This window comes from Branchiostoma lanceolatum, chromosome 14 (genome assembly GCF_035083965.1).
Source record: "Branchiostoma lanceolatum isolate klBraLanc5 chromosome 14, klBraLanc5.hap2, whole genome shotgun sequence".
Taxonomy (NCBI): Eukaryota; Metazoa; Chordata; class Leptocardii; order Amphioxiformes; family Branchiostomatidae; genus Branchiostoma; species Branchiostoma lanceolatum.
In genome coordinates, this window is record NC_089735.1 from 4,193,133 (window position 1) to 4,220,576 (window position 27,444).

General features: G+C 44.3%; 2 protein-coding genes across 5 annotated transcripts; one reads left to right on the forward strand and one right to left on the reverse strand.

Annotated features, from left to right (window-relative positions):
- Nucleotides 1-1,428: 1,428 nt before the first annotated feature.
- LOC136448085 (procollagen C-endopeptidase enhancer 1-like) lies at nt 1,429-6,945 on the reverse strand. The gene is made up of 9 exons (XM_066447207.1): nt 6,828-6,945; nt 5,925-6,041; nt 5,320-5,436; nt 4,739-4,910; nt 3,923-4,116; nt 3,092-3,195; nt 2,683-2,803; nt 2,025-2,180; nt 1,429-1,554 (listed from the first exon to the last, which is right to left on the reverse strand). The coding sequence occupies exons 1-8, from the start codon at nt 6,871-6,873 to the stop codon at nt 2,053-2,055; spliced, it is 999 nt and encodes a 332-aa protein (XP_066303304.1). The 5' UTR covers nt 6,874-6,945; the 3' UTR covers nt 1,429-1,554; nt 2,025-2,052.
- Nucleotides 6,946-12,194: 5,249 nt separating this feature from the next.
- Nucleotides 12,195-27,444, forward strand: LOC136448081 (zinc transporter ZIP12-like). Of its 4 annotated transcripts, XM_066447202.1 has the most exons (13): nt 12,802-13,148; nt 14,856-15,137; nt 17,290-17,571; nt 18,229-18,448; nt 18,983-19,170; nt 20,267-20,453; nt 21,544-21,713; nt 23,242-23,418; nt 24,142-24,243; nt 24,445-24,523; nt 25,342-25,494; nt 25,890-26,077; nt 26,515-27,444. In XM_066447202.1, the coding sequence occupies exons 2-13, from the start codon at nt 14,895-14,897 to the stop codon at nt 26,656-26,658; spliced, it is 2,133 nt and encodes a 710-aa protein (XP_066303299.1). In that variant the 5' UTR covers nt 12,802-13,148; nt 14,856-14,894; the 3' UTR covers nt 26,659-27,444. The 4 variants fall into 4 exon arrangements, with proteins under 4 accessions (XP_066303297.1, XP_066303296.1, XP_066303299.1 ...); XM_066447199.1 differs by lacking the exons at nt 25,890-26,077; nt 26,515-27,444 and adding an exon at nt 12,196-12,449 and having other exon boundaries at nt 13,100-13,148; nt 25,342-25,535; XM_066447200.1 differs by lacking the exons at nt 12,802-13,148; nt 25,890-26,077; nt 26,515-27,444 and adding an exon at nt 12,195-12,449 and having other exon boundaries at nt 25,342-25,535.

Here is a 27,444-nt window from a genome sequence, read left to right on the forward strand (position 1 = left end):
ACTTAGACTGCACCTGTTATTTTCCCGCGCCCTGTGTGACCTTGTATGCCATCACAGATACCAGTGTAAATAAGTAGTGGCAGAGGGCACCGTGGTTCAGTATAGTCCCCCTCTCACTGGACCCGCGGCACGCTGGCGGCGTCACTGCGGCCGATCGAATTGACAAAGCACTCAACGAATTTCATGGACAAAAAACGAATCTTTTTAAGCTCTGTGTGTTTTGTTGTCTTTTTGTCATACCTGTACGTTTTGAACGATATTCCCATTATAAAGTCAAGGATAACACAAATCCAGTTTAGGACGCAGCGACGCCGCCAGCGTGCCGCGGGTCTGGTGAGAGGGGGGCTTAAGAATTCAACTGTCCGATATGAGACTAAGCTAACGGGGTGTTTCTGACACACAACGTTAAAACCTTGCTAAACAGAACACTTTTAAAAGTTCAGGGATGTGGCTTCGGTTGGATATGTACTGTAAATGAAGAAATGTTCGCGGTGGTTTTATGTTCGCGAACATTTTTGTCCAATACTATAGCAGTATTTGACCATAGCGCTGCCGCAAACTTAAAACCATCGCAAACAGCTGCAGTCCATTTTCGAATTAACGCGACTTAAAACCACGCGAAATTAGATGCATTTACAGTACACCAACGATATCTTTAGGATATTTTCGAATCCCTTTTACTTTCCATTGTGATGCTCATATTGAATATGATTTCTTTATAAATTATAAACCATGCATGGTTAACATTGATCATGTATAGCGTTATCACACTTGTAATATAGTATAATCATACTTATCATGTTTACAACTCAGAATTCATGTTGTAATTCGTCTTCACTTTCATTTGTTTCATTAGGATTTATGGTATAATTTTAATTTTTTCTTTTTTTTAAATTTTGCTTAGTTTCGATTATGTACAATTTAAGAAAATACTATTGTCTAGTTTCAAGGGGGGCACAAAAAGCCACATAGGGTTCTGCCCCCGCCCCCACCCCACCCCGCATGTTTTTTGCCCTGTTTATCTTTGTTTTTAAATATTTGTATATATGCGAATAAACAATAAACAAAAATGCAATAAACAATACTTTATATCTTCACATGTGGCCTTTGTAGTCAAGTAGTTATTGATTAACCTTTACCAAGGTCGTTCATTCCTCCACTACGACAAACTGTATTTCAGACTTCCGAAGATAATTAACCAGGTTGGTAGAACATCGGATATTGGAGTTTTCTTTTCATTCACAACCAATAGATTCTCATCTGCTGACGTTTCGGTGTCTCCTCAGAGCTTCTAACTGGAATACTGAAGATGTCTGACAGACACCGAAACGTCAGCAGGTGAGAATCTACTGGTCGGGAAAATAGAAAACTGCAATATCCTGTATATCAGACTGTAGTCAACAGACACAACATCCAAGTCTTTCTCAGTCTTTATCGGGACCCTTTATTCAATAAACGAACACAAGTTTCATTGTTATCCAGATGTTTGTGATCTCAAACAGTCTCCTTACGCTTGACACTGCGAGCTATGCACAGCCCCACACGTCTTGTCCCCTGGAATGACAAATGATATACTCTATTAGGCCTAGGCTTGCTCCTGAAGTTTATTTTGTTTACCTTCATGGAAGGGAAACATATCATTTTCACTTCGTTTCTTACTCTTCTTCTTCTCCAAACAAATAAGGTCAATGACCTGGACCAGACTGTCACCATGGTTACTGGTAAAGTAGCAGACACACCATGGCGTTGCTTATGTAGCAAGTGGCAGGACAGAGCTGTTCATCATAATTATGAATGCGTTGGAGTAAGATTAGACCAAGCAGTAGTTAAACATTACAATGTGAAAGTAAACACTATGTATTTGCTTGCAAATATTTCTAGTGAAGTACTATTCTCCTGATATAGTATTACTCAATACAGGATACTTGCTCATGATTATTTGGCATCAATTCAAAATCTACGTTAATCCGTCATTAATGACTAGATTATTCACAAACAAAAACAATGATGAAAGAGGGAAATACCTTCAGAATTCACGTCTGACGTGGTTGCTTACGGGATGGTCACGTACTGCGCCAAAAAGCCCGTGGCAGTGGTGCTACTGTCGCTGTAGAACACCACCTTCAGCGTGTTGCCGGTAGAAGTGGTCGGGGGCAGCTGTATGTTGCCGCAATGGCGACCTACCAGAGAATTGGGAAATACAAAAGGACACATTTTAGTGAACAATGTAGCATATTGTTCTTGTCCATTCTGTTAGATAGGATTGTCCACCTGACACGCTCGTTGTACTCCTTCAAAGCAAAAACTTGGAACTCCCTTGGGAACCCTTTTCTGTATAACTTCAGTAGTTGCCATGAGACAGAATTGTAGGCTTAGGTAAAACCTAAATAAGCTCTAGTTCATTTGTAAGTACTAAGAAATTCCATGGTGTTAAGAATCTTGTATTGCAATACATAACAATAACAATACAATTGTGTTAAAATATTTTACGATATGAAGTAAATATGAATGTAGTTTTTAACCTAGTAACCTGTTGATTGTTTAACATATTGGTTGTATTTTTCACAAGGTTAACCATTAGTGATAGCTACCCGCTAATTGAGCAACCTTGGCTCACGTGTGTTCAAGCCAAACAAACAAACAAACAAACAAATAAAATAAAGAGTTGCGTGTATGGTTTACCAAGAGAAACGTCGTTCTCGAAGATTTCCACGTAGTCGTTGGACGTTGGACAGAGTCTTTCCGGTTCAAGGTCAAAGGCGGTGAAGATGAGGTTGATCCTCATTCCATCCTCCACCTCGATCTACAAAGAAAAGCAAAATGCAAAATAAAATCATAGAAATGCAGATATTTGACGATCATGCAGCCACTTCCTCATTGGTCAATTCTCTAATTATAAGGTAATCATTGGCTAAACTGCTAATTGTGATTGACATTTAGTATTGGTCTAATGTTTGCCACAATGGCCTCGTTTTCATTCTATCATGGCCGCCGCGTGAGAAAGGTCTAGCTGAATGTAAGAATCATGAATATTGAAGACTGGCCCATGCTTTTATATATTATATCGCAAAAGAAATGATTTCCAGCCCACCTCCCACTGGCACTGCGCGTTGTTGTCGTAGTTGTTGGGGAAGTTCATGCTGCTGAAGTTGCCGGTTGGATCAGTCAGCGACTCGGGACCGCCACAGCCAGACGCTAGGGAAGATATTGTTTTATTAGTACATGTATATAAACCGCGTAACAACAGAAAATCGGTCGAATAGCCGTCCTGCAAACATCGTGATAGTAAAGAAACCAACTTTATCACGGTGGTCCCGTATGCAATTTCTTTGCTGTTTCTGTATCATGGTATATTTTCAAAGGGAGAGGTTCCTAGCCCTTAATGCCTTCCCCCTTTAACGTGCGCGAGGCACCTCCACGTAAAAGGGACCCACATTTTGCGTTCCTTCCGGAAGACGGTGCAGCCCCAATCAAGATGTTCTGATCCCTGAACTTGAGCCGGGGTTTCCCAGTTACCGATTAATTGGAACCAGGAGCTCAACTATGAGGCTGCTACCGGTTGATCTACATGGACATCTCTTATGAAGCGAGAAGACAGCGGTACAGTCATGAGCAAAAGACGACCTCAACGTTAGCAATTATCGTGATTAAAGATTCCATGGAATAACGTCTTACTCATTTCTTCATAGACCAATCGGAACGTTAGGATACTCCAGTCTTAAAAAGATATGGACAACAGAATTCTTTATACACAACCAGGTGTCTTATTCACACCGACATTTCGGTGACCGTCTGTCACCTTCCTCAGGGCAATTATGACTGGTTCACATTGAACTGCAGCGATAGGTGTCGCTGCTTACAGATGCGGTCCCAATCGTTATTTAGAAGACATGATCTGGCTATCAAACTGTTGTAAACTCACGGTGAATGGGATGCTCGTCTGTAGTTGTGTAGACAAGAACGAAGCCGGTCTCAGTGACGCTTCTGTCGGTTCGGAACCTGACGGTCAGGATGTTGCCGTGAGAGTGGATCGGGGCCGGGATGCCGCTGCCGCAGAACTTACCGATCAGCTCCGCGCTGGTGTCGGGGCCGTCATACACGGCAACGTAGTCATAGCTGGGAATTGGATAAGTAGCGGTTAGAAACAGCGTAGGGCATTACGCATTACATAGGTATAAAAATTGCTTCCAACTCAAATAATATTTTTGACCGGATCTGCAATCTGCTTCAATGTTACTGACGCAAACGCCTTTGTAGGACTGAAATCAACATCGCACTAATCTCCAAGCAGATCTACACGTTGCACCGAAAATCGTATATGCTAGCCAGATAAGCTCCAGTCAGCCAGATAAGCTCCTTTTCTGGCTGACTGGAGCTTATCTGGGCTGAGAGGAGCTTATCTGGGCTGAGAGGAGCTTATCAGGCTGACTGGAGCTTATCTGGCTAGCGTATACGATTTTCGGTGCACCGTGTAGATCTGCTTGGAGATTACATTGCACAACACATTGGGATAATTCATTCTCAAGAAGATATGTTTCTTTACATTTGTGACAAATTTCAACTCATTCCATACCAAAATGAACCAGCTATGGCACAAAAGGTGTTTTAGACCCCCCCTCGTACGTCAACTGTACATACGTACATGAAGGTCACGTGCCCAAACCGATCGGGGCAGTCATGGTGAAGAAGATTGGAGATTCGATCGGATGATGCTTTTTTGGCAAGACATCAGTCTTACCTGCAGGATGATCCGCCTCCTTCAAGGTCAAAGGCCGTGAAATCCAGCTCAATGTAAAAGCCTGTGGGTGCGCTGATGGTCCAGATACAGTCCATGTTGTCATCGTACGGAGGGCTGATGCTGCCAGTCGTCTCGTTCAGGAACCCTCCACACGTGGTCAGAGCGGTACCGCCTTCAGAAGAAAACAATACCATACCATTAGGCTCGCCCCTGAGGTCTCGCCAAAATAAGTAATCTAAGTTCTAGTACATCCGTAGAATATTTACAAATTCTTTTTAAATCTCATGCAGCATTCATTTTTGTTGTGAATTTCTCGCTAATTCTGTCCATGCATTTTCTGCCTTCCTGTAGGACTTTTGATGCGGGCCAAACTAGTCTCCTGTTACACCATTTTCCTCCTCACACCCTGCCATCTTGGACTCGGGCCAACGGGATCCAAGACAATAAGATACACACCAAGACAACGTTTTCCCGGAGGTGAAAAAGCAACGCTCAGCTCTATATATTTTGGAAAGTTGGCATACTTTCTTTAGGAGTCAAATAAAAATGTCAATGGTAATCAGCAGGACTTCAGTACCAACCATTGCAGTTCAGTTCGTCGCTGATGTCATTGCAGTCGTTGTCACCGTCACAGACGTAGTCTTCATTGATGCAGTTGCCGTTGGCGCACCCAAACTGGCCGTCGCCACATCCTCCATCTGTGGAAATGTAAAAGTTATTATCATGAGGGCTACGTTGTAGGTGCCGCTTGGGGGTGGGTTTGTAGACAGCATAACTCGAGAAGTTGTAAATGGTTCTTGATGATATTTTGTATGTGGGTAGGAGTCGGCAAAATTAAAGCTTTTTCGAGCAGCTTTTTACGGTAATGGGGGAGAAAGGTAGTTTTGGCGACGCCTCAAAGACGGAGCCGTTAATGCAGTACTGCGATTGAGTTGCCAAATATTAAAAAATTGCCACGCAAGCATTTCCTAGGGAATTGGTTTTTGTTCATTCTGTTTCCTCATCCGTGTCATATAAGTCAATGGTAACCATACTGTGAAATAGTCCGATTGACAGAAACACATTATTCCTGAGCGCCGAACATTTATTTTCGTACTCTAATGTACAGCGTTTAATTCCAGCTGTATCGAGTATGTGACAGAAAATATGGCAACACTCATGTGCGGAAATCAAAGATTTCACTCACTGGCGCAGTTCTGTTCGTCGCTCATGTCTCCACAGTCGTTGTCGCCATCGCAGATCCAGTTGTTGGGGATGCAGCCGTTGTTGGCGCACTCAAACTCGTCGAAAAAGCATAGTTGAGCTAAAACGGTGTCATACGCATGTCAAATCTTAAGAATCTTGTTTAATCTTATTGTAGGTATCTGAACATCATTCAAAACTGTCGGCATTGCCTGAACAGAATACTGTACAACAGATTTGAGCTGTGTGCAGTGCCACGTTGTCCCTGTCTGTCCAAAAGCAAAATAAGTTTAAAAAAAAAACAGATTTGAGCGAGGCTACGACAGAACCTACAGAAGACAAGAATCTACGCCAACCGTCACAAGACGGTTCATCCACGGCTGTCGCGAGAATACTCTACGATCGACGTCGTAGCTCGGTCGTACGATGTACGCAAGGGGGGCTTTGTCGGTCCCCTGAAAGTGCATGGTTGTGGGAGCTAGCGCACTGCCACTTACATGTATGTAATAATGTTATTCTTAAACCAAAAATATAACAGAAACAAATGAAACATCGCTGATGTTTTGCCAAATAATCTACTTGCAAACCGACCGATTAGCACAAAACAATTAAGCACGGAGTACATTATGAGCTTTTCATAATCCACCACGGATACATTATCGAGGATTCCTTCGCAGATTTCTAGGAGCGCCGGCGTTGTTTTTCTGGGGGGGGGGGGGCACTGATTCGCGATTTTCCACATGGGCAGTGTACTGTAATGTCGTTGGAGATAGTTTTCGCACGCCTTGCTCCAAGGAGTCTGCGAAGGAGGCTACGTTAACGTAATAACGAACTTTATTAAGTTAAGAAAATATATTATTAGATAAATAAATGAGCTTGAAGAAAAGTGTCTTAGAGACTATCTTACCGGCTGCGGCTCCGATACAAAGCAACACTAGAGCGAACGTCTTCATCTTGTACGGTTCACCTGTGTGTCTGAGAAATTCAAGGAGGTGTGATCTTGGTATCCGTATTTATACCCACACCTGCAAGTACAGATAAAACATGCTATTTATTCGGGGAGTTCAAACAACGGCACGGATGTAAATATACGGACGCCATCCGAAATGCAAATGTTGCTTTTCCTGTGTGATATGCCGTTGTCTGTGCAGCTACCAATGTAAACGGAGCGGTCACAGTCATCGTAGGCTGTCGTGCGATTTTGATGTCGTAGACTTTTCAAGCAGGCTGTGACAGAACCAACCGCCGACAACGATATTAGACATCCTTTTCGGTAGCAAGACAGATAAGCTTTTGTGGGGTCGTGTGGCGCAACGGCAGATCGTTCGGCTCAGAACCAAGAGGTTCCGGGTTCGAATCCTGTCCTGTCACCGATCTTGTGCTCTTGGGAAAGGTACTTTACACGACTTTCCTCACTCCACCCAGGCGTAAATGGGTACCTGACTTCGGTTGGGGAAGGTTGTATTGAGGTCACCTAGTGGCGCCGAATTGCAGCCACCCAGACCCTTGCGACAGTTCCACGTAGTGCAAGTGTGGACAAGATATGTACATGTATATGCGTTAACCTGTAAACCCTGCATCAAGTCAGCGCTACCATTGCGGGTAATTTCTGACCAATAAAAACCATCATTATTATTATTATTAAATTGTGTACGCACGTGCGCCTATCCCAAGAAAGGCCTTAGTTTGTAGTCGTACGATGATCGCACGATGAATGCGACCAGGCCTGTAGGATGGCGTTGAAGTACAACAAAAATTTGCATGTACGAACCATGACGTAATTTAGGGTATGTTACACATTGGGGACTTTTTTCTGACTTGAGTTAATAGACAAAACGCCATGCCAAACTACTCTCCAAGCAGAGGTTGGTGGGGGGGAAGGGGGAAAGATTGTCACCTTTGTATCCTGTGCCCCGTTTTCTGGTTGGGAGAGCCAACATAAAACGGGGCACAGGATAAAAAGGTGACAATCCCCCCCTCCCAACCTCTGCTTGGAGAGTAATGCCAAACAGTATTACGTTTTGGGGCTAGCAAGGCGTAAGGACCTTTGAATCTCCGAGCAATCGGCACTACCCCTTTAACGTTAACGCTTGTAGTTGAACGGTTCTCTAGTCATAGGCCGTGACGTCATAGTCGGCCTGCTATCATCCTACATTACGCGTGTAATATGACCTTTGGGGGTAGGTTATCATACAAAGGGACATAGCGCCGGAATATAGCGCCATTATACGGAAAGGTCCTCTGCAAAGTTCGCCGCATAAAAATGCAGTGCGTGCTTTTAAGTAGCAACTTTTTTTGTATAAGGAGAAAAACAATCATAGTCGAAGTAGCTAACGTCAAACCGTTCTTTGTTGTCTAAACTATCTATGGTGATTTAAGTTTTGAAACTCTTACTAGTTTTGGGAAGGTTTGATACAGCTAAGAAGGTCTAATTATTCTTTAAAGCCTCATTGATTCAACCCAGGGACCCCCCGCGCCGACACTACATTTTCGCACCGTCAAACCTTGTGATTTGATTCAACCAAGGAGATTTAATAATCAAAGCCTTCTTGATACAGCCCAGTAGCCTGGAGTCCAGCCTGTTGGCTGACTCATCATTGTTAGCTTTGGTACGCTCCCAACGTCTGTTACCCCCCCCCCCCCAAAGGTAGCCTGTTCCCCGTCTCTACGGGTCGGCTTAGGGGTGTTTTACCGGGCCCAGTCTGATATATTGAATCGTTTCTGTCAGCCTGTCTACTTAGCTGTCGTAGAGAGTTTCGCAGTCTGTCTACTAAGATGTCATAACGAGTTTCGCCGCCACCTTCCGAAGCGAGCTAATTAAATCAAGGCCGTAAACCCGCCACGAGGGGCTAAATTGTCTGGGTGGGCGGGTACCACTCCCAGCGCCGTAGAGATCCCGGGGAGCTCCAGATGGTATGGTTTCCAGGCTACCAAAAAGGCGGGGAAAGCGAACAAGGCTGATAATGCATTGACGTGCGAAAAGGTAGCGTAGGCGCGGGAGGTGGCTGGGTTGTTAGCCTGGAGCCCAGGATGTTAGCTCTAGCGGACGTTGGGAGCGGGCAAAAGCTATCAAGGCCAAAGGATGACAGCTAACAGGCTGGACTCCAGGCTAACAACCCAGCCACCTCCCGCGCCGACGCTACCTTTTCGCACGTCAATGCATTATCAGCCTTGTTAGCTTTGGCCCGCCTTGTTGGCGCGGCTAACGGACGTTTGGAGCAGGCCAAAGATAACAAAGATAACAGGCTGGATCACCATAGATAGCTTAGATAACAAAGAACGGTTTGACGTCAGCTACTTTTAAAAGAGCCTATATATCGTGTGCGTGAGTTGGAACAAAAAGAAGGTATACTACGCAGTGCCAAATAACATATCCAATGCGACATGCATGATGCTTCCAGGCAACTTGTTGTTACGGCTTCAGTCTGTTGTGTCGCTGGATGCCAACCTATTTCATTTCTTGTATAAAGGAGATTCGTGACTAGGGATGATACTTATGCCGTTCTTCATTGCCCGTGAGAACTGGCTTTAGCATAATACACCTCGACATGTGGACATGACTCAAAGTGGACCATAATTGGTAGCGCACGATAAGTGGTAGCGCTAAGTTAGATAATAAAAAATGCACATAAATCAAAGCAGCCTACAGACAGATGATAGTAAAGTGATAAATTCACTATGTTTGTTCCACTCGTGGTTTACTTGGCGCGGTGTTGTGCAGCCAATTTCCCCAAAACCGAGCGACACGTGAAGTTCACGTGATCAACGCATGGCAATAATGCATTGACGTGCGAAAAGGTAGCGTCGGTGCGGGAGGTGGCTGGGTTGTTAGCCTGGAGTCTACTAGGATATTAGCTTTGGCCCGCCTTGTTGGCGGCTAGCGGACGTTGTGAGCAGGCCAAAGCTAACTAACTAACTAACGAACGTAGTGCTACCAGTTATCGCGCGCTACTCATTATGGTCCACTTTGGGTCATGTCCACATGTCAAGGTGTATTATGCTAAAGCCAGTTCTCATGGGCAAGGAAGAACAGCATAAGTATGATCCTTAGTCATGAATACTAGTATGCTTCATACAAACAATTAAATAGGTTTGCACCCAGCGACACAACAAGATTAACTCCTGAATCCGTAACAACAAGTTACGTGGAAACCTCATGCATGACGCATTGCATATGTAATTCGACACTGCGTATTTCATCAGTTTTTTTCTAACTCACACGATAGCTAGAATCTTTTAAAAGTAGCTGACGTAAACCCTTCTTTGTTATCCAAACTATTTATGGTGATCCAGCCTGTTAGCTGAGTTATCCTTGTTAGCTTTGTCCCACTCACATCGTCCGTTAGCCGCGGAAACAAGGCGGGCCAAAGATAACAAGGCTAACGAAGCATTGACGTGCGAAAAGGTAGCGTCAGCGCGGGAGGTGGCTGGGTTATTAGCCCGGATTTACGGCATGTGTTTGCTCATTTTATAGCTGCTTAACTTGATTTACAGTATGGCAGAAAACCTTTTTGGGGTAGCCTCCGTTGCAGGCTTCTCCCACCGGCGATTTTTCAACTTATCGGACCAGATTCTTTGGGTGGGGGGCAGTATCTGCTTGGAGACCGTATCTGCTTGAGGCCCCGTATCTGCTTGGGATCCTGTTCCACACGGCGGTTACAGGATCCCAAGCAGATACGGGGCCTCAAGCTGATACTGTCTCCAAACAGATACGCCCCCCCCCCCCAGACAAAGAATCTGGTCCGATATTAAAGTTGAAAAATCGCCGGTGGGAGAAGCCTGCAACGGAGGCTACTTTTTGGGGTGGAAATGGACGAAGATTGAAGCGGCGCGGGTGTCATCCATATGCTAGTAATCAAATCAACATGGCCTAACGTACATGTAGCGTTCCAGTTATCGTGCGGTACCAATCATGGTCCACTTCGGGTCATGTCCACGTGTCGAGGTGTATCATGCTAAAGTCAGTTCTCATGGGCAATGAAGAACGACATAAGTATGATTCGTAGTCACGAGTCTCCTTTATACAAACAATAGAATAGGTTTGCATCAAGCGTAGGGGTGGGTACCGGTACCGTGTACCGGTACAAAACCGGTATTTCTTAATGGACCGGTCCAAAAAAACCGGTCCGTAAAAAATCAGTGGACCGGCCTATGGACCGATTAGAAAATTCATAGTACCAGGCTACAAGTAGGCGGCCACATAACTGGTCTAAGAAAATACAAAACAGCAGATTTAACGAATCGAAGACGTTAGCTGTGAATCATATCTAGAAACACTTAAAGGATGAGTAAACAGACGGCGTGGAGAGCATAGTTATATTTTTGAGACAAAGTGCAAACCTAAGAAATTATATCGTTCCTGACATGACGTTTATTTGGAGACTTTTACGTGTGTCTCGCTCTCCAAAATATGATGTACTGCGACACTTCTATAATCAGGTACAGGTACAGGTCCGGACCTGGACCTGACCCTCTGGACCTGGACCTGGACCGGACCTGAATGTTATGTACCGGTACCCACCCCTAATCCAGCGACACAACAAAATTAACTCCTGAAGCCGTAACAACAAGGTACATGGAAATGGCATGCTTTACGCATTGCATATGTAATTCGACGCTACGTATTTCATCAGTTTTTTTTTCTAACTCACACGATAGATAGAATCTTTTCAAGGCGTTAACCCTTCTTTGTTATCTAAGCTGTTATCTATGTTGATTAGAGTTTTGAAGCTGCTTTTACTTTTTTGAAGTTTTGATTCAACCAAGGAGATTTGATAATCATATCCTCCTTGATACAACCCAGTAGCCTGGAATGAAGCCTTGTTAGCTTTGGGACGCCTTGTAGGCGGCTAGCGGACGTTGGGAGCGGGCCAAAGCTAACAAGTATGACTCAGCTAACATCCTGGACTCCAGGCTAACAACCCAGCCACCTCCCGCACCGACGCTACCTTTTCGCACGTCAATGCATTAATGCCATGCGTTGATCACGTGAACTTCACGTGCCGCTCGGTTTCGGGGAAACTGGCCGCACAACACCGCGTCAAGTAAACCACAGGTGGGACAAAGATAGTGACGTAACTACTTTACTCTCATTTGTCTGTAGACTACTAAAATTATGTGCATGTTTTTATCATCTTTTATCACTTTTTCTAACTCTCACAATAGCTAGCATCTTTTAAAAGTAGCTGACACCAAACCTTTCTTTGTTATCTAAACTATTTATGGTGATCTTATTAGCTTTGCCCCACTCACGAAGTCCGCAAACAAGGCGAGCCAAAGCTAACAAGGCTAACGATGCATTGACGTGCGAAAAGGTAGTGTCGGCGCGGGAGGTGGCTGGGTTATTAGCCCGGATTTACGGCATTTGCTCATTTTATAGCTGCTTTCCACGATTTACAGTATGGCAGAAAACCTTTTTGGGTAGCCTACGTTGCAGGCTTCTCCCACCGGCGATTTTTCAACTTCACGTGCCGCTCGGTTTTGGGGAAACTAGTACTGGCTGCACAACACCGCGTCAAGTAAGCCACAGGTGGGACAAACATAGTGACTTTACTACTTTACTATCATTTGTCTGCTTTAATTTATGTGCATTTTTCTGATCTATGTTCTTCAAGCAGAGCCCTAGAACAGTTTTTGGTTATAGACCTGTATAAATGCATGCTCACACGGCGTTAAACATGGAGATAAAAAGTTGCAGACCATTCATTGTTGTTTTTAGGAGAGATCATTTTCATCTCTCCTTAAAACAACAATGAATGGTTTGCAACTTTTTCTCCCCTAAAAACAACAATGAATGGTCTGCAACTTTTTCTCTCCCTGTTTAACGCCGTGCATCATATTGGCTCTGTCCGCGCGGTTTTTAAGATGAATAGCGTCTGAAATCAATCTATCTGTAGATAAGGGGAGGTTTGCACAAAAGCTTCGCACGATTAAAGCGAGAGCAGGTCGAAGAAAGGTTGGCGCCAAAATGCCGCCGTTACCAGGGCCAATGTCCGCTGAACTCTTCACGCCTCGCGCGACCTACTCGGTTACCTGGCAGGTTTATGGTATCTCTATCTAAGTAAATCGTACCACATTGGGGTCGGTACGTATTGACTTAGTGGGTAGCAGAGTTAAATGTTAACTTTAAAGAGCTAGCCTTGTGGTGTTGTTGCCGACGTATTCATCACCATTCTCAAGGTTCTGTGTCGGATACAACCTTCGCCGGTCTAGGTCTGCCACCGGCCCTGTAAGTAACCCTTTTCTTCCGATCTTATTTCATCACATTATATACTAACGTTTGAAAATATGTTGCATGCAGAAGTCCGTAACTGAACTGAAGGGGCCGACGGGTGCTAGTTTGTGGTAACCACGAGCATAGTGGTGCGTTGCACAGTAGGCAGTGCAAACTGGTCCCAGCAAAAGTCAATATACCGAGTCAGACATCTTCGGTACAAACTTATCTGTGAGGCGCACATATTATCTAAGGACTGTGTGTTTATTTGGATTGGCTACATTTTCGTGTGCCCCAATTGTTCTATAGCTCCAATGGCGACAGTCCTATCTTCCGACACCCCTATGTTCCGACACCCATACATGTACGTTCGGACACCTACGTTAGGGTTACGGTTAGGCACGTATAGGGTGTCGGAACTGTAGGGGTTTATTAACTAATGGCGGCAACCTTGCCCCCCTCCCCACACAGTATCTAGTCATTAACAGGTCAACCATGAATGATGTTATCCGGTCTGGTTACAGTATGATAAAGATCAAGGGACCTTCAACTAGCCAACCACGTCAGGTGTGGCTCCACGGTTCCAGTATATGTCAGTAACGTACGCAATCCGATAAAAAATGGGACAAAAAGAAGGTGTCCTTTTGTCAGGAATAAAACTTTCAGACCAAGAAAACATAAATGCTAACCTGCTATGACAACTGTCTATAAATACATTTAATACAATTTTTAGACGCCCATTCTACAAATACCTCGCAGCTAAATAATCAGAGCACTTGCATTCTTCCTTTTTGGCTTCAAAGTGCCAGCTGACGATCATTCCACTACTAGTATCTCATGGGCGTGCCGAAAATCTAGATATGGAGAAAGGTCATGTTTATAAACTAATTCAACAAGTATAAAGTGTGTCCTGCCATAGATACCCCAAAACTGCCAATATTTCACCCAAAAAGAATCCTTACAGGAAAGGCATTTCATGGTTTTATCATTATTTTTCTCTGTTTAATATTGTGAGGCACAGCCGCAGGCATCCAACTGTGTACGGTGTCCAAGGTAAGGCCAAGGTCGTTTGCTTGACCTTGATAAAGCTCACGCATGCCCAATGTCAGGCACCAAACATTTCGTCGGCCTTTAACTGAGCCTGATCGAGCCCTGTATCCATTAACGTTACCTATAACGTTAGGCAATCTAGGCACTGAATATCAGGTAAAGCAACGAACAGTTATTGCCGCTACGAACTGTCAGTAGATAATGACTTGTATGTATTCTTTATAGATATGTTTTCAACGTTTCAATATTGTTTTAATTGTGCCTTGCTAGTATTCGTGCGTATTCACGCGTAACAGGTGCCTCCAATGCACCATAATTCTGTACAATGTACTCATCACTCAATGTGCATAATTCTGTACAATGTACTCATCACCCAATGTACATAATTCTGCACAATGTACTCAATGTACATAGTGCTGAGGCAAAGAGGTAAGCGGACAGAAGTCAGAACAAAATTTTCACTGTAGTTTTAAGCTCGCGGTGAAGAGGGCACCGCGAAATCGCGAACATAAAGATGTAGGTAAAGCAGTCCTCCTCAATTGAAGTGAAGCGTATTGCTTTTTCAAGTACATGTACGTACATGTAGCTAGTATAGTGCTTTGCTACGGCTCGTAAAACCCCGCGAAAGGGTCAAGATTTACAGTGTATGTTTGCTCTTTTTGCCCCATACAGAATCTCCGTCCTACCCACTGGACGTAACCAGGTGTAAGGATGAAGGGAGCACTGTTGGTCGGTGTTCTTGTTGTACTGTGTGGGCTTGTCGCCCCGCAACATGAAGGTCACGATCATGAACATGGAGAAGACCCTTTCAACGCCGTTCTACGCCTACTGGGAGGAGACGAACACCAGAACTTGACGTTCGACATGTCCAAGGTGCTGGTGAAGACGATGTTGGACCGGGTACGGTGCATAAGACTGGAGGCCGACGAAGAAAGGAATTTCACTTGTGACGAGGTAGGAAGGACATGTATTTTCCACTTGATGGGTTGCACGAACTTGTATGAAACCAGAATGGACTTACTTGATTAACTTATATGGATGTTATGAATGAAAACAGGAAAACAAATGTAAGGATGAAGGATTTAGTACACATGTAATATTAGTACACATGTAATATTAGTTGAAATAAAAACAACATGCACAATCGTACATGTACAATCGGCATTTGAATATCTGTGAATACACATGTATCCGTATTAATCTAAAAAGGGAGGAAGAAGTTTAATTTTTGCAACAGGTACACTTTATGGCAACTTGAACATACATTGTAGTTGAACTTTTGCTAATACATGTATCTAATCATTTTTAAGAACTAATCTACTTTATGAATAACGGACAATCTATCTATGCATGCTAAATTCTCTAGAACATTATGCTGCGTCAGGAACGTATAACAAGGAACAGGTTTAGGACATCGTTGTAAAGTTTTAAAGGGAGAATTATGAGTCAGATTTAAACAAAGATAAGTCATGTCACTCATGTCTGGCTGGTGTGTAATTTGCATAAAGTTGGTATGCGGGAACGTGGCAATGAATAGTATATGAAAACGCTATTTGCTTTATCAGCTATCCATTATGCACAAACTGTCAATTATAATGGGCAACGTCCGTCCTTGAAGTGCCCAAATGTCTGAAATATCCAGGTTACTATATGGTTGTTGATTGCAAAGGGCGATAACTATTGCAATGATTTACCACAACTATACCTCCGCCAGGGACCAAGCAAACAAGCTACTTAAATCATCTTTTGTATCATTGTCTCAAAGAGACAAGGTATGGTTACAATCATACAGAGTAAACATGGTAAAATGTAACGTTTACCCAACCAAGGTCATTGCTTACGTAAATCTAACAGAAGTGCGCTACTTGTTTGTAGTTCTGTACAAACGTGTCAAGAATTATGCTTGTCGAGCATTATTGGACCCATGGTGAATAACATAATCTCCAAGCAGATTTACACGGGGCGCTGAAAATCGTATATGCTAGCCAGAGAAGCTCCAGTCAGCCCCGTAGGCTAGCTGGAGCTTATCTGGCTGACTGGAGCTTCTATGGCTAGCATATACGATTTTCAGCGCCCCGTGTAGATCTGCTTGGAGATTAGAATGACATGCCATGTTTCATGTTGCACAGCACAGAAGTGTGTGTGTGTGTGGGGGGGGGGGGGGCAGAAAAGAGAGAAACGTTAGAAAATAGAAATCTTTTATTGACATAACAAAAGTACAGCGACTTTCGAAAGGTCATCTACAACTATACATACAAACAAGTGGATTGTAATGAACTAATCTACGTACAAGTATATGAATGAATCAACATGTTGAGTCTGGCGTATCACTTATACTACTAGTTCTAAGTTCTATACATTCTTTGATATATTTCTTTATTGTACACAGTAAGGGTTATCTCCTCCTAGAATCTTCTTCAAAGATAGAATGTACTTGCACTTATCTATAGGATGGGATGTATCAAATTCTGTTGAGCAACCGGAATGGATAGCGACAAATTTACCATGACTGGCAGGCGAACAAGAATAGGGGGCGCAGGGGGTACATAAATACACGAGAGTTGACAACAATACAAACGTACGCTCTCATTTAAAGGGCAATCAACAAAGGTATCGATGTGTAATTCTCATGACCATTTTTTAAATCTCAGTGCAAGGTTCTTGTACATATGGAATATTCTCCTTGGAGACTCCTTCTGATCACTTCTAGCTAAGTTTATTCTTTTAAGTTCGTTTCATTCAGACCCTTGTTATGCCTTGCCTAGTGGCACATATAGTGCAACTGTGAGGCTGTTGCCAGTTGATAGGGACATACCTTTATGCATGGTTAACAATAGATTTAAAAAAACACCTCCCCGCGCATAGAAATCGATAGGCTTTGTTGAAGGGCTACATATTCTCCAAGCAGAGGATTCGGTCTTGGGGCTAGTAGTGGTCGCGATTTTTAACGTCTCCCTCCCCTAGTTCAGGCGTTCAAAATCGCGGCCACGGCCAAGCCCCCGGACCAAAACTTCTGCTTGGAGCATAGAGTCTACACAGATATCCTCAAGGGAAACAGATAAACAAATAAACAAACAATAACATAAAAAACATTGTCATTTCACAGTGTCTGACGGCCGATGGCTTGATTAAGCTGTCTCTTGGCGACTCGACCGACACAAGCGTGCCCGTAGGTGAGGAAGACTTTCACAAGATGGCCGTGGTGCTGACTGTCTTTCTGACGGACCTGTCTGCGCATGACGTCTGCACCGAAGACCCTGGCGGCAAGGGCTATACGGCAATGGAGGGCAGGCTAATGTCGTACACACACGCTAAGTTTACTCTCCGCAGCTACCAACAGGTCTTGGAAGACATCAACAAAAACTATCGAGTGGAGAACTGGGGCAAGGTAAGATCACGAAACGAGACAAAAATGCATGCTGTATTGTTAGCCTCTGTGGTACTATATCCCAATACAAATAAACAAAGAAAAAATGATAATCATATTTCATTGGTACTAGTAGGTTTCTATTTGGTTGCCAATATATAACTACGGTGGCCCGATTGTGTCAATTACACAAATGACTGTCGCCTACGCAAATGACTGTGTCGTCAACGCACTTTACATTAGCCCAAATGTCTTTGTTGTCTACGCAAATGACTGTGTCGTCTACGCAAACGACTGTGTCGTTTAATTTCGCAAATGTCGGTGTCGCTTACGCAAGGAGGTTTAAACCTCCTAGGTTTACGCAACTGAACTGACTGTTGTCTTCGCAAATAACTGTATCGTCTACGCACAGAAGTGTTCGCAGACGACGCAGTCATTTGCGTACACGACACAGACATCTGTGTAGATGACACAGTCGTTTGCGTACACGACAAAATAGGGGAAATGGGCTACCGTAGTTTAGTTAGTGCTGGTTGTGAAACAAGAAATCGAAGATCTCATGCTTCCATGAGAGATTCATATTGTGAATTTCCGAATGCCACAGCACTAGTCTTATGCTATAACAGTTGATGCTAAATCTGGGAAATGGGCCACGTACTACTAAACTACGTCGGACAGTGTTTCACTGCAGAGTCGGTGTTTGAGGAGCTCCACATCAATACCAGTGAGGCTAGCGGAGGGGCGTCCTACGACGAGCTGAAGGAGATAGCAGCAATAACCGTGGCCAACGTGCTGGAGGGGCTGTGTATAGGGGTTGCCGAGCTACCGGAGAAAAGCTTCTTCGTAGACAGTCTTTTCGAAAGTCTCAACGTAACCAACGGCACCATCACAGTCGAGGGTGTGTCATTTTGAGTTCATTTTGATAGATTAGACTGCAGGTCATAGAGCACTTACTACCATGCCTTAATCATAATTAGCCACCCAAAAATCAAGACCACATCACGTCCAGGTCAAAAGATATAAAAATATACAAAAGTTCTGCTGCAGTACCAAGGTCACATACCAGGGGGCCCAAAATCGACCTTGAATTTTGGCTTCACAACACCCGCCCACATACTAAATATCATTGTAATTCATGAAGAGGCTCCTGAGTTATGCTGACTGGAGTGGTGTGGAAACACAAACAAACAGACAAACAGACAGACAAACAGACACACCCAAAACTATATCTCTATTTTTCATGGAGATAATAAGGTATTGACGGATCATTGATCCCGAAGAAGGCGACAGTGGTCGTTGGAAATTTGATCCGTGAATACCTTAGTGTTGGAAGAAAGTTTAGCATTGTATTATGATTACTACCAACCCAGATAAGCCTCCATGATGATAAAAAGTGTTCATGTGATTATTATCTATCATGTCTGCATCGCAGCCCTTGAGCACGTCCTGTCGGTGTTGGGTGTCGGTGGGGAGGCCCCGCCGGAGCCGGAGGTGGACGACGGGCACGATCACGACGACCACGCCGGGCACGACCATAGACGGAGACGCCAACTGCCACCGCTGACACGGGCAGACGAACACGACCACGACCACGACCACGCCCACGACTTCGAACACACTGTGAGTACGACTGTTCTTTTTGTCTTTACAGTATTAGGGCCCTGTTACACTTGTGCGTATATTCAAGTGCGCGTGAGTTGCGCATTAACATTTTTTTGGGGTTAAGTAAGGTTTTCGTGGAAAAGTTGTTTTCTACTTTGATCCACCGTTGTGCAGCCTGCCCGTTATCGAACCAAAGAAATTACTTCTTCGGCTGCAAACTTAACCAAAACCAAAAACATGTTGATACGCAACTCATGCGGACTTGTATATACGCACAAGTGTGACAGGAGCTTTACGCGGCACAACGCCTCTACTCTCCAAGCAGAGGATTGGGTCCGGCATATAGTGAGGAAATAGGCGTTTTTACCAAGGGCACAACGCACGGAGCTTCTTGGATACGCTTACTAGAGGTATGTTGTACTCTCCAAGCAAAGGAGTGGATCCGGCTGGTTTTTGACGTGTTTTAGGCGTTTTGTCGGGCTTCCTACATTGTCTCGATTTCTTTTTGTCACCCACCCACCCACACACAAAAAAAAGAGACAAAGTAGAAAGCCCCCCAAAAAACGCCTAAAACACGTCAAAAACCAGCCGGATCCACTCCTTTGCTTAGAGAGTACAACATACCTCTAGTAAGCGTATCCAAGAAGCTCCGTGCGTTGTGCCCTTGGTAAAAACGCCCATTTCCTCACTATATGCTCAGGGGTGATATGAGTACCTAGGACGTCCTCTCGGATATGTCATGTAAAGCCAGAGCTCCTTTGTTAGATAGAGGAGAGCCACGCCTCGAGCACGTTAAAGAACCCACCACACTTATTGATCTTGATGGGAGTGAATCAAGCCTATCTAACGCCACTTGTACTTAACGTACAAAACTGGTATATTGCGGGTCAAGGCCGCTATACCAGTTATACGATACAACCAACCAACCAACCAACCAACCAACCAACCAACCAACCGACCGACCAACCAACTAAATGATCGACTAACTAACTAACTAACCAACCAACCAACTAACTGATTGATTGACTAACTAACCAACTAACTAACCAACCAACCAAACAACTAACGAACAAGAAACAGGAATCACTAATAACGTAATAATACCTTTACGCAGTGCTTTAATTCAGCCCAGCTGATGAAACTGTTCCTGGTTGAGGCGGAGATGGGGGTGACCCGTGCCCAGTTCAGCGCCATGGCGCCCGCCCTCCTACAGCAGGTCTACAGCAGCGTCTGTGTAGGGGAAACGCCGACTGTGAACGCAACGGCCGCTCCGGTGGTCAGAGAACTCACTATGCTGGAAAGTAAGTTGACAGAGATGGATCATCATAGATTGTCGCAATGTATCTCAGTCCAGTTCAGCGCAACTTCGTTTGCTTCCCGCAGGTCCGAGTCTGTGCAGGTAGGTGAGAGTCTGCAGCTGTTCATCAGGTGTTGCAGGGGTTTGGGGGTCCTCGCCGCAGCCGCAGGCTGCACTGCTGATCTTCCCCCACCGTAGCAGGTTGTCCCCTGTCACAGAGATGGATTAGAACCTGCGACCCATAGATTTCTAGGCCATCCCTTTACCAGTTGAGCTAACAGGGCATTTGGAATACACAATGCAGTTATCCAAACAAATACCTACATAGCCTGCCAATAACACTTTGCACTATTGACAGGGAACAGCCTTAGCCATAATCAAGTAAAACTTGTTACCTTCGCCAAAAGGTTATGTTTTCGGTTTTGCTATGGTGGAGTGGCTGTGGATGCATGTGTGCTTCATGTACACAGCATAAGTCGAGAATCTGTCGATGAATGTTCATGATATTTGGTAGGTGTCAAAGAGGCGAAGGTCAAGTTCGATAATGGGCTTCCTGGCGGCTTCATATGGTACTGCAGCGGACTGTGTATGTATGTGTGTTTGTATGTTACCAGCATAACTCGAGAAGATATGGATGGATCTTCATGATTTGCATTTATTCGGTTATTCTTTTTTTACTTTGATGAAGGGATATGAAGGGATATACAAAAGATGTGTTATGATCTATAAGCCTAGATCTGCAAGATTGTGATGTCAACACAATGTGGTATAAGAGGGGAACAAAACCTTTTGGAGGAGGTATGATGCGCTAACTTATTTGTTCTAGACTAATGGTAAGCGCTCAACCACCATAGGTATGAAAAGAAACATAGCATCTGATTTTATAGCAGCTAGAAAACGACTTGCCTTTCTCCTCCCACGGCGTATGGGTACGGGAGCTGAAAGGTTAACTTGTTTGTTCTAGGAATCTGAAGGAAAACGCTCAACCAGTATAGATATCTTGCTGCAGTGAAATAAGTTGCTATGAAGGTATGAAAGGAAACATATCTAATTTCCATGCTGTAAGATAACGACTCATCTTTCTCCTCCCACAGAATACGGATACGGGACGCTGTCTGTCTTCCTCATCAGCCTGTTGGCACTTCTCGGCCTCTTGGTTCTGCCCATGGCGGGATCCAGTGTCTACAAGTGTCTTGTGCAGTTCGGGGTTGGTCTGGGAGTCGGGGCGCTGTCAGGGGACGCTCTCCTGCACCTGCTACCACAGGTGAGCTCTGGAGTATATATTTGTAAACACTTTATATTTGGTATCTCGTCTATAAACAGCGACACCTGTGATGTATGAACCTGTCAGAATTACCCTGAGGAAGGTGACAGACGGTCACCAAAACGTCGGCGTAAATAAAACACTTGGTTGTGTACAAAGAGTATTTTCAGTTAAGGTCTAGAGTACCTAGAACAGATACAGCCAGGTACATTTGTACTTGAACTCACTGTGCAACACTATGATTTTCAGTAATTTTAGAGTTGGTTAAAATCCTCCCACACCATTATTGATGTCCGTTTCATAGCCCTGGGCCACACTGTGGTGCAATCACTGTAGCAGGGGGCTCGTCTACTGGCAGTGAAGTGTGTTTAACTTCCATACTGTTTCAAAAGTATGTACCATTTTTATAAAGTCTTTGGTATGACTCAATGCGCCTCTTGTCCATCCAGAGGTGTCCTACCTGGGGCTTGAACCCCAGTCCTTCTGGTCCAAGTAATTTGAACCAGATGTGGTGAGAGACAGACCACTACACCACAGGGACACCCCCAATTTTAGAGTACAGTACTGAATATCCAGTCGAGTGGCGTCGAATGGCTGAGTGGCTAGGCTAGCGGACACGAGATCGTGAGATCATGAGTTCGATTCCTGGCATACAGACAAACCAGACGTTTTGTCCTGGGGCAAAACACTTAACACGACTTTCATTAGTACACCCAGGTGTTCAATGGGGTTTCGATTTGGGAGGTAAAAGGCGGTGGAAGGAGAGGGGTGGTCTCCGTCTTCCAATACCGTGTACTAGACACAGTGGATTAACAACCCACTGCCTTTACGGCTATGGGGTGGATGTCGGATGCTTCGGCACCTGGATAGCTCGGCCCCTAACCTTAACCCTAACCATACCCCGAGTCATCCTAGACCTGGTGCCGACTCGTCCTGATCGGCTAGGGGCCCAACTGTGCAGGTGCCGAAACGTCCTAATGCCGACCATTACCCTAAAGCCCCCCTCTCACTGGACCCGCGGCACGGTGGCGCGCGGCGTCGCTGCGTCCTAAACTGGATTTGTGTTACCCTTGACTTTATAATGGGAATATCATTCAAAACGTACAAGTATGACCAAAAAGATAACAAAACACACAAAGCTTAAAAAGATTCGTTTTTTGTAGATGACATTCGTTGAGTGCTCTGTCAATTCGATCGGCCGCAGGGACGCCGCCAGCGTGCCGCGGATCCAGTGTGAGGGGGGCTTTAAGCCCCCGTCACAAATATGAAATTCAGCTCAGCCGACTTGTTGGCGAGCTTCAAATGTGCATTTTCGGCCGAATTACGGCCGATGGTACCATCTCATGGGGGATTTTTAGTGTTCGACCGACGTCACCCGAGACTACAAATTCATTGGAAAATACGGTCGACGCTCGAAATTCGGCGAGCTTCGGGCGATCTACAAATTCGGCCGACGCTCGCATGAATTGTGACGCCGGCTTTTCCACAGTTCTTTGCATCACATCTATAATACCTTGTCCCTCCACAGGCTCTGGGTCTGCATGGAGACCATGCTGATCATGCAGGCCACGACCACGCAGCCGACATGGCCTACATGTGGAAGATCCTGGTCGCCATGGGCGGCATATATTTCTTCTTCGTCTTCGAACGAGTCATGAGTTTCGTCATGCCCGGGGGCCATGGCCACTCTCATGGCCACCAGGAAGTTAGATCATTTATAATAATCTTTATTGCACGTTCATTCCCCAGGGGGATAAATGCACTGGAGGCCCCAGGGGGCCATACATGGGGTAATTGATAGAATAGAATAATAAGAATAACGTTAACGTTCACGTTCACGTCTAGTACAATACTAAGCACTATACTAAATGTCCTACTGTATATCTAGGTTCTAGTGGCTTCTTCTCTCTTTTTAAAACACATGGCAACATTATTACATACTTCGTCCATTACATTAACACCTGTGCATGACATCAAGTATCTAAAAGTATTTGGCTTTGATATTGTCTTACATGTCTTGTCAATCTTAAAGACAAACTACACCAGGGCGTGGATAATTAGGCCATGTTGATTCGATTATATGGATGACATCCGTGCGCGCATTGATCCGTGCGCGCATAGATCCGTGCGCGCATAGATTTTCGTCCGTTACCAAAAAACGTTTTTGGCCATACTGCAAATCGTGCAAAGCAGCTGCAAGATGAGAAAACATATGCCATAGCATGGTAGATTGCATTAAAAAACATGTCGGAAATGGATACTGATATCGAAAAAAGAGTCAATTCCAAAATCAAAGAAGAAGTTGTGAAGAATCTAATGTTCGGGATACCATACTCTTGTGTTTAGTCATTAATGTTCAACATTCATGGCAACTTAGATTTCATAATGAAGGCAACTTTTTTTCGCCAAACTTTCTCGTTCACTCCAGGAGGAGCCAGTGATTGAGAATGTGCAGCTGCGCAAGATGAGCCAACTGCCACCAGAACCGAGCATGGGTTCCAAGAACCTCTCTATATCCAAGCAACAATTGGTGGGTATACAGCAGTTTCTATTTGCGTGAAAAGCCGAGATTGTGTTCATAATAGGGCTGTTGTCTTCATTGTACAAGCCGAGAGAGATATCATACATGTAATACCAAGTCTTTACTACTTTAAAGGACAGCACTTTACTTTTCTCATGAACATCAACGTATGCTACAACATTTATTTACTGATGATATGTGTTACCGTAGACTAACGGACATAGTACAACAACGCTGGACGTGGTCCCCGAGATGACTGGAGAGGAGGACGCTTGTACCTGCTGCACAGGTTAGTGTGATCACTGAAATGATCAAACTGGAACATGTTAACAAATGTAGCTAAAAAGGACACACATAAGACCAAACTCATCATTGTGTCTATGCGCGTGTGTATGTATGTTTGTCTGTGTGTGTGTGCACGTCTGTGTTGGTGCGTGTGCACGTCTGTGCTGGTGCGTATGCCTGTGTTTATGAATATATATATATATATATATATGTATGTATGTATGTATGTATGTATGTATGTATGTATGTATGTATGTATGTATGTATGTATGTATGTATGTATGTATGTACGTACGTACGTACGTACATATATATATATATATATATATATACATATATATATATATATATATATATGTGTGTGTGTGTGTGTGTGTGTGTGTGTGTGTGTATGTATGTGTGTGTGTGTGTGTGTAGGGATGTGTGTACACGCGTATGTCTCTATGTGTGTTTGAGTGTCACGGTGCGTTTGCGCATGTCCGTGTGGGTGAGTATGCGAGTGTGTACAGTTATGAGGGTATGTCTGTTTTCTTGTGTGCGCTCGTTGTCCGTGTCGGCCACTAGCCTCTACCAGTCTCCGCGGGTCGCTGGGAAAATAGTAGAAATTGGCCAAATAGAGTCAATTGTATGAAGGGAGTCGGCTACAGAGAGAGGTCTAATAGGCAACCCTAACTGCGGATGGGAATGTTATCCTCCATGGCCAAAGTCCCCCGGCAAATGTTCTCTCTATTTCCGACGCGGTTAGTCTGGTAGAGACTTGTCGTCCACGGCACAGGGCACTTGTTGTTGACCATTGACATGTGCGATGTTCCGTATCATCAGGATGCACTCCCACGGCGATGATGATCATCTTCAGCGATGTTCTGCACAACCTGACGGACGGCCTGGCCCTGGGCATCGCCTTCAGCGGAGACCTGGCTGTCGGCCTCTCCACATCGATCGCCGTCGTGGCGCACGAGATACCACATGAACTAGGCAAGCTTGCGCCGATAATTCTTTAAAATACATTTTCTGGCATCAGTTCTTTTTAAGTATATTAATGTGCTAGCCTGAGTGTCATCCTGTTTAGTTAGAGGCTCTGGTCTTCACAGAACTGTGAAGGCAGAGCCTGTAACTAAACAGGATGACACTCAGGCTAGGTATGAGCATGGCAGAGTTTGACTTCCTACTCACATTAGAATTCGGACTTACCGAATGTCCAGCCTTCGTCAGCATGACCGACCCAATTGCTTGACACGTGACGTTGCGTTCTGCCTGACGTGACTTATCATATTCAAGTAGTAGTTGATTCATATCAACCATCTCCGTGTTTCATTTTAATCATTTAGTGCAACAGCGATATCACTTTTATCACATACGGATTGTTACAGGTGACTTCGCCATGCTGTTGAGGTGTGGCATGAGCTACAAGGGCGCCATTCTGTGGAACCTGTTCGCGGCCTGCTGGTGCTTTGTGGGGCTGTACATCGGACTGGCCATCGGAGCGAGCTTCGAAGTCAGGCAGTGGCTCTTCTCTCTCATCGCCGGCATGTTTCTCTACGTGTCCCTGGTTGACATGGTACGTCGTTGCTACATGCTGTTACACAGTGCCGTTTAAATGCATGATGTACATTGCTGTTGAATAAGAAGTATTCGCTTAATCGGATAAAAACACCTCTGCAGTTTCAAAACAATATGCTAGGGGATCAAATCTTCTACCACTTCTCCCCGGCCCCGCCGGTATCAAAGCACACCATACCCAGTACCGTGTCTCTAATGGAAAGCCAAGGAAAGCTGCTCGGAGGCTTTCGGGGTCGCAAAGATTCGCAACATACACCTACCTGCATACTAGTAACGTTACATCATCACAAGTCAAGCATGGCAACGACTTCAAATCTTCATTTTATTCACATATACTATTAAACGGACACACAGTCTGTGAAAACAGTACCTCCGCTTCACCGAGATAATTACCAACGATGAAATGACTTACTCTTATCTTTCCTTCCTTCCTAGCTCCCCGAACTGTTACACCACAAGTCCAAGTCACCCGTAGCGACCTTCATCGCACAGAACATCGGCTTCATGATGGGGGTGGCCGCTCTGGTGCTGCTCGCCACGTACGAGGAACAGATACAAGTGTCAGTCACTCTTGGATAGGGTGACGTCACGTCCGGTGCCGAGGGTATGGTGTTTGCGCTCACGTGACTATGACGTAGTCCGCCATGCTGGATGATCAAACCAAGTAGATTTGAATCTGTATATATAATCATGACATTATTCCAATCGAAGTTTAAAGCCTAATTCTTACAGGAACATCAAACCAGGATGGAGGCTGTGATGTCACGTGCAAACGCCTTATTGGAAAAAAGATACTATCTTTAATTCTCAAGTAAAACAACTTAAACCTCACAATTTGAAACATCTTGCTCTGTTAATGTGGCTGTTGCTTGGAAGTTGCAGTAATGGAATCAAATACAAATGTAAGTAAATTGTGCACAGTAATCGTACAGTTTCAACTATCGTGCTACATGTCGCTTGCCATTGCACTATTTCGTTTCCTGTGTTATGATGACTTTGATTATCGTATTTTTTGGTCTTTGTGTGCTGCCAGATGTATCTGTGACAAGTATGTAGTACCCTTATTCGACTCTGTTCTCGCAAATATCAAGCAGGAGTTTCTTATATCTACTCACTGGAACAAATTGTCTTTTCACTTGATATATGATGTATATAGTTCTATTTCACAGTACGCAGATACAAAATTTCTATATTATTTTTGGCACAATTGGTTGACACATTTTGTGTATTCTACTACAGACCTACTAGTGTAAAGGAATTGTTCACACATGGGTTTAGATACTTCCACTAATGTTGACTTGTCTACGTTTTGGGCTTTAGCTTGACGATGAATAAATGATATTGCTTTTGTCGCATTTTGATGAA

Excerpts from the sequence above, each read along its gene's own strand:
- LOC136448081 (XM_066447202.1), top strand. The coding sequence starts at position 14,895 with ATGAAGGGAGCACTGTTGGTCGGTGTTCTTGTTGTACTGTGTGGGCTT. Across the intron at positions 19,171-20,266 it reads CCCACGACTTCGAACACACT|TGCTTTAATTCAGCCCAGCT; the intron begins GTGAGTACGACT and ends ACCTTTACGCAG. Across the intron at positions 24,524-25,341 it reads CGCTTGTACCTGCTGCACAG|GATGCACTCCCACGGCGATG; the intron begins GTTAGTGTGATC and ends CCGTATCATCAG.
- LOC136448085 (XM_066447207.1), bottom strand. The coding sequence starts at position 6,873 with ATGAAGACGTTCGCTCTAGTGTTGCTTTGTATCGGAGCCGCAGCCG. Across the intron at positions 6,042-6,827 it reads TTGTATCGGAGCCGCAGCCG|CTCAACTATGCTTTTTCGAC; the intron begins GTAAGATAGTCT and ends ACACCGTTTTAG. Across the intron at positions 2,804-3,091 it reads ACGCGCAGTGCCAGTGGGAG|ATCGAGGTGGAGGATGGAAT; the intron begins GTGGGCTGGAAA and ends TTTTCTTTGTAG.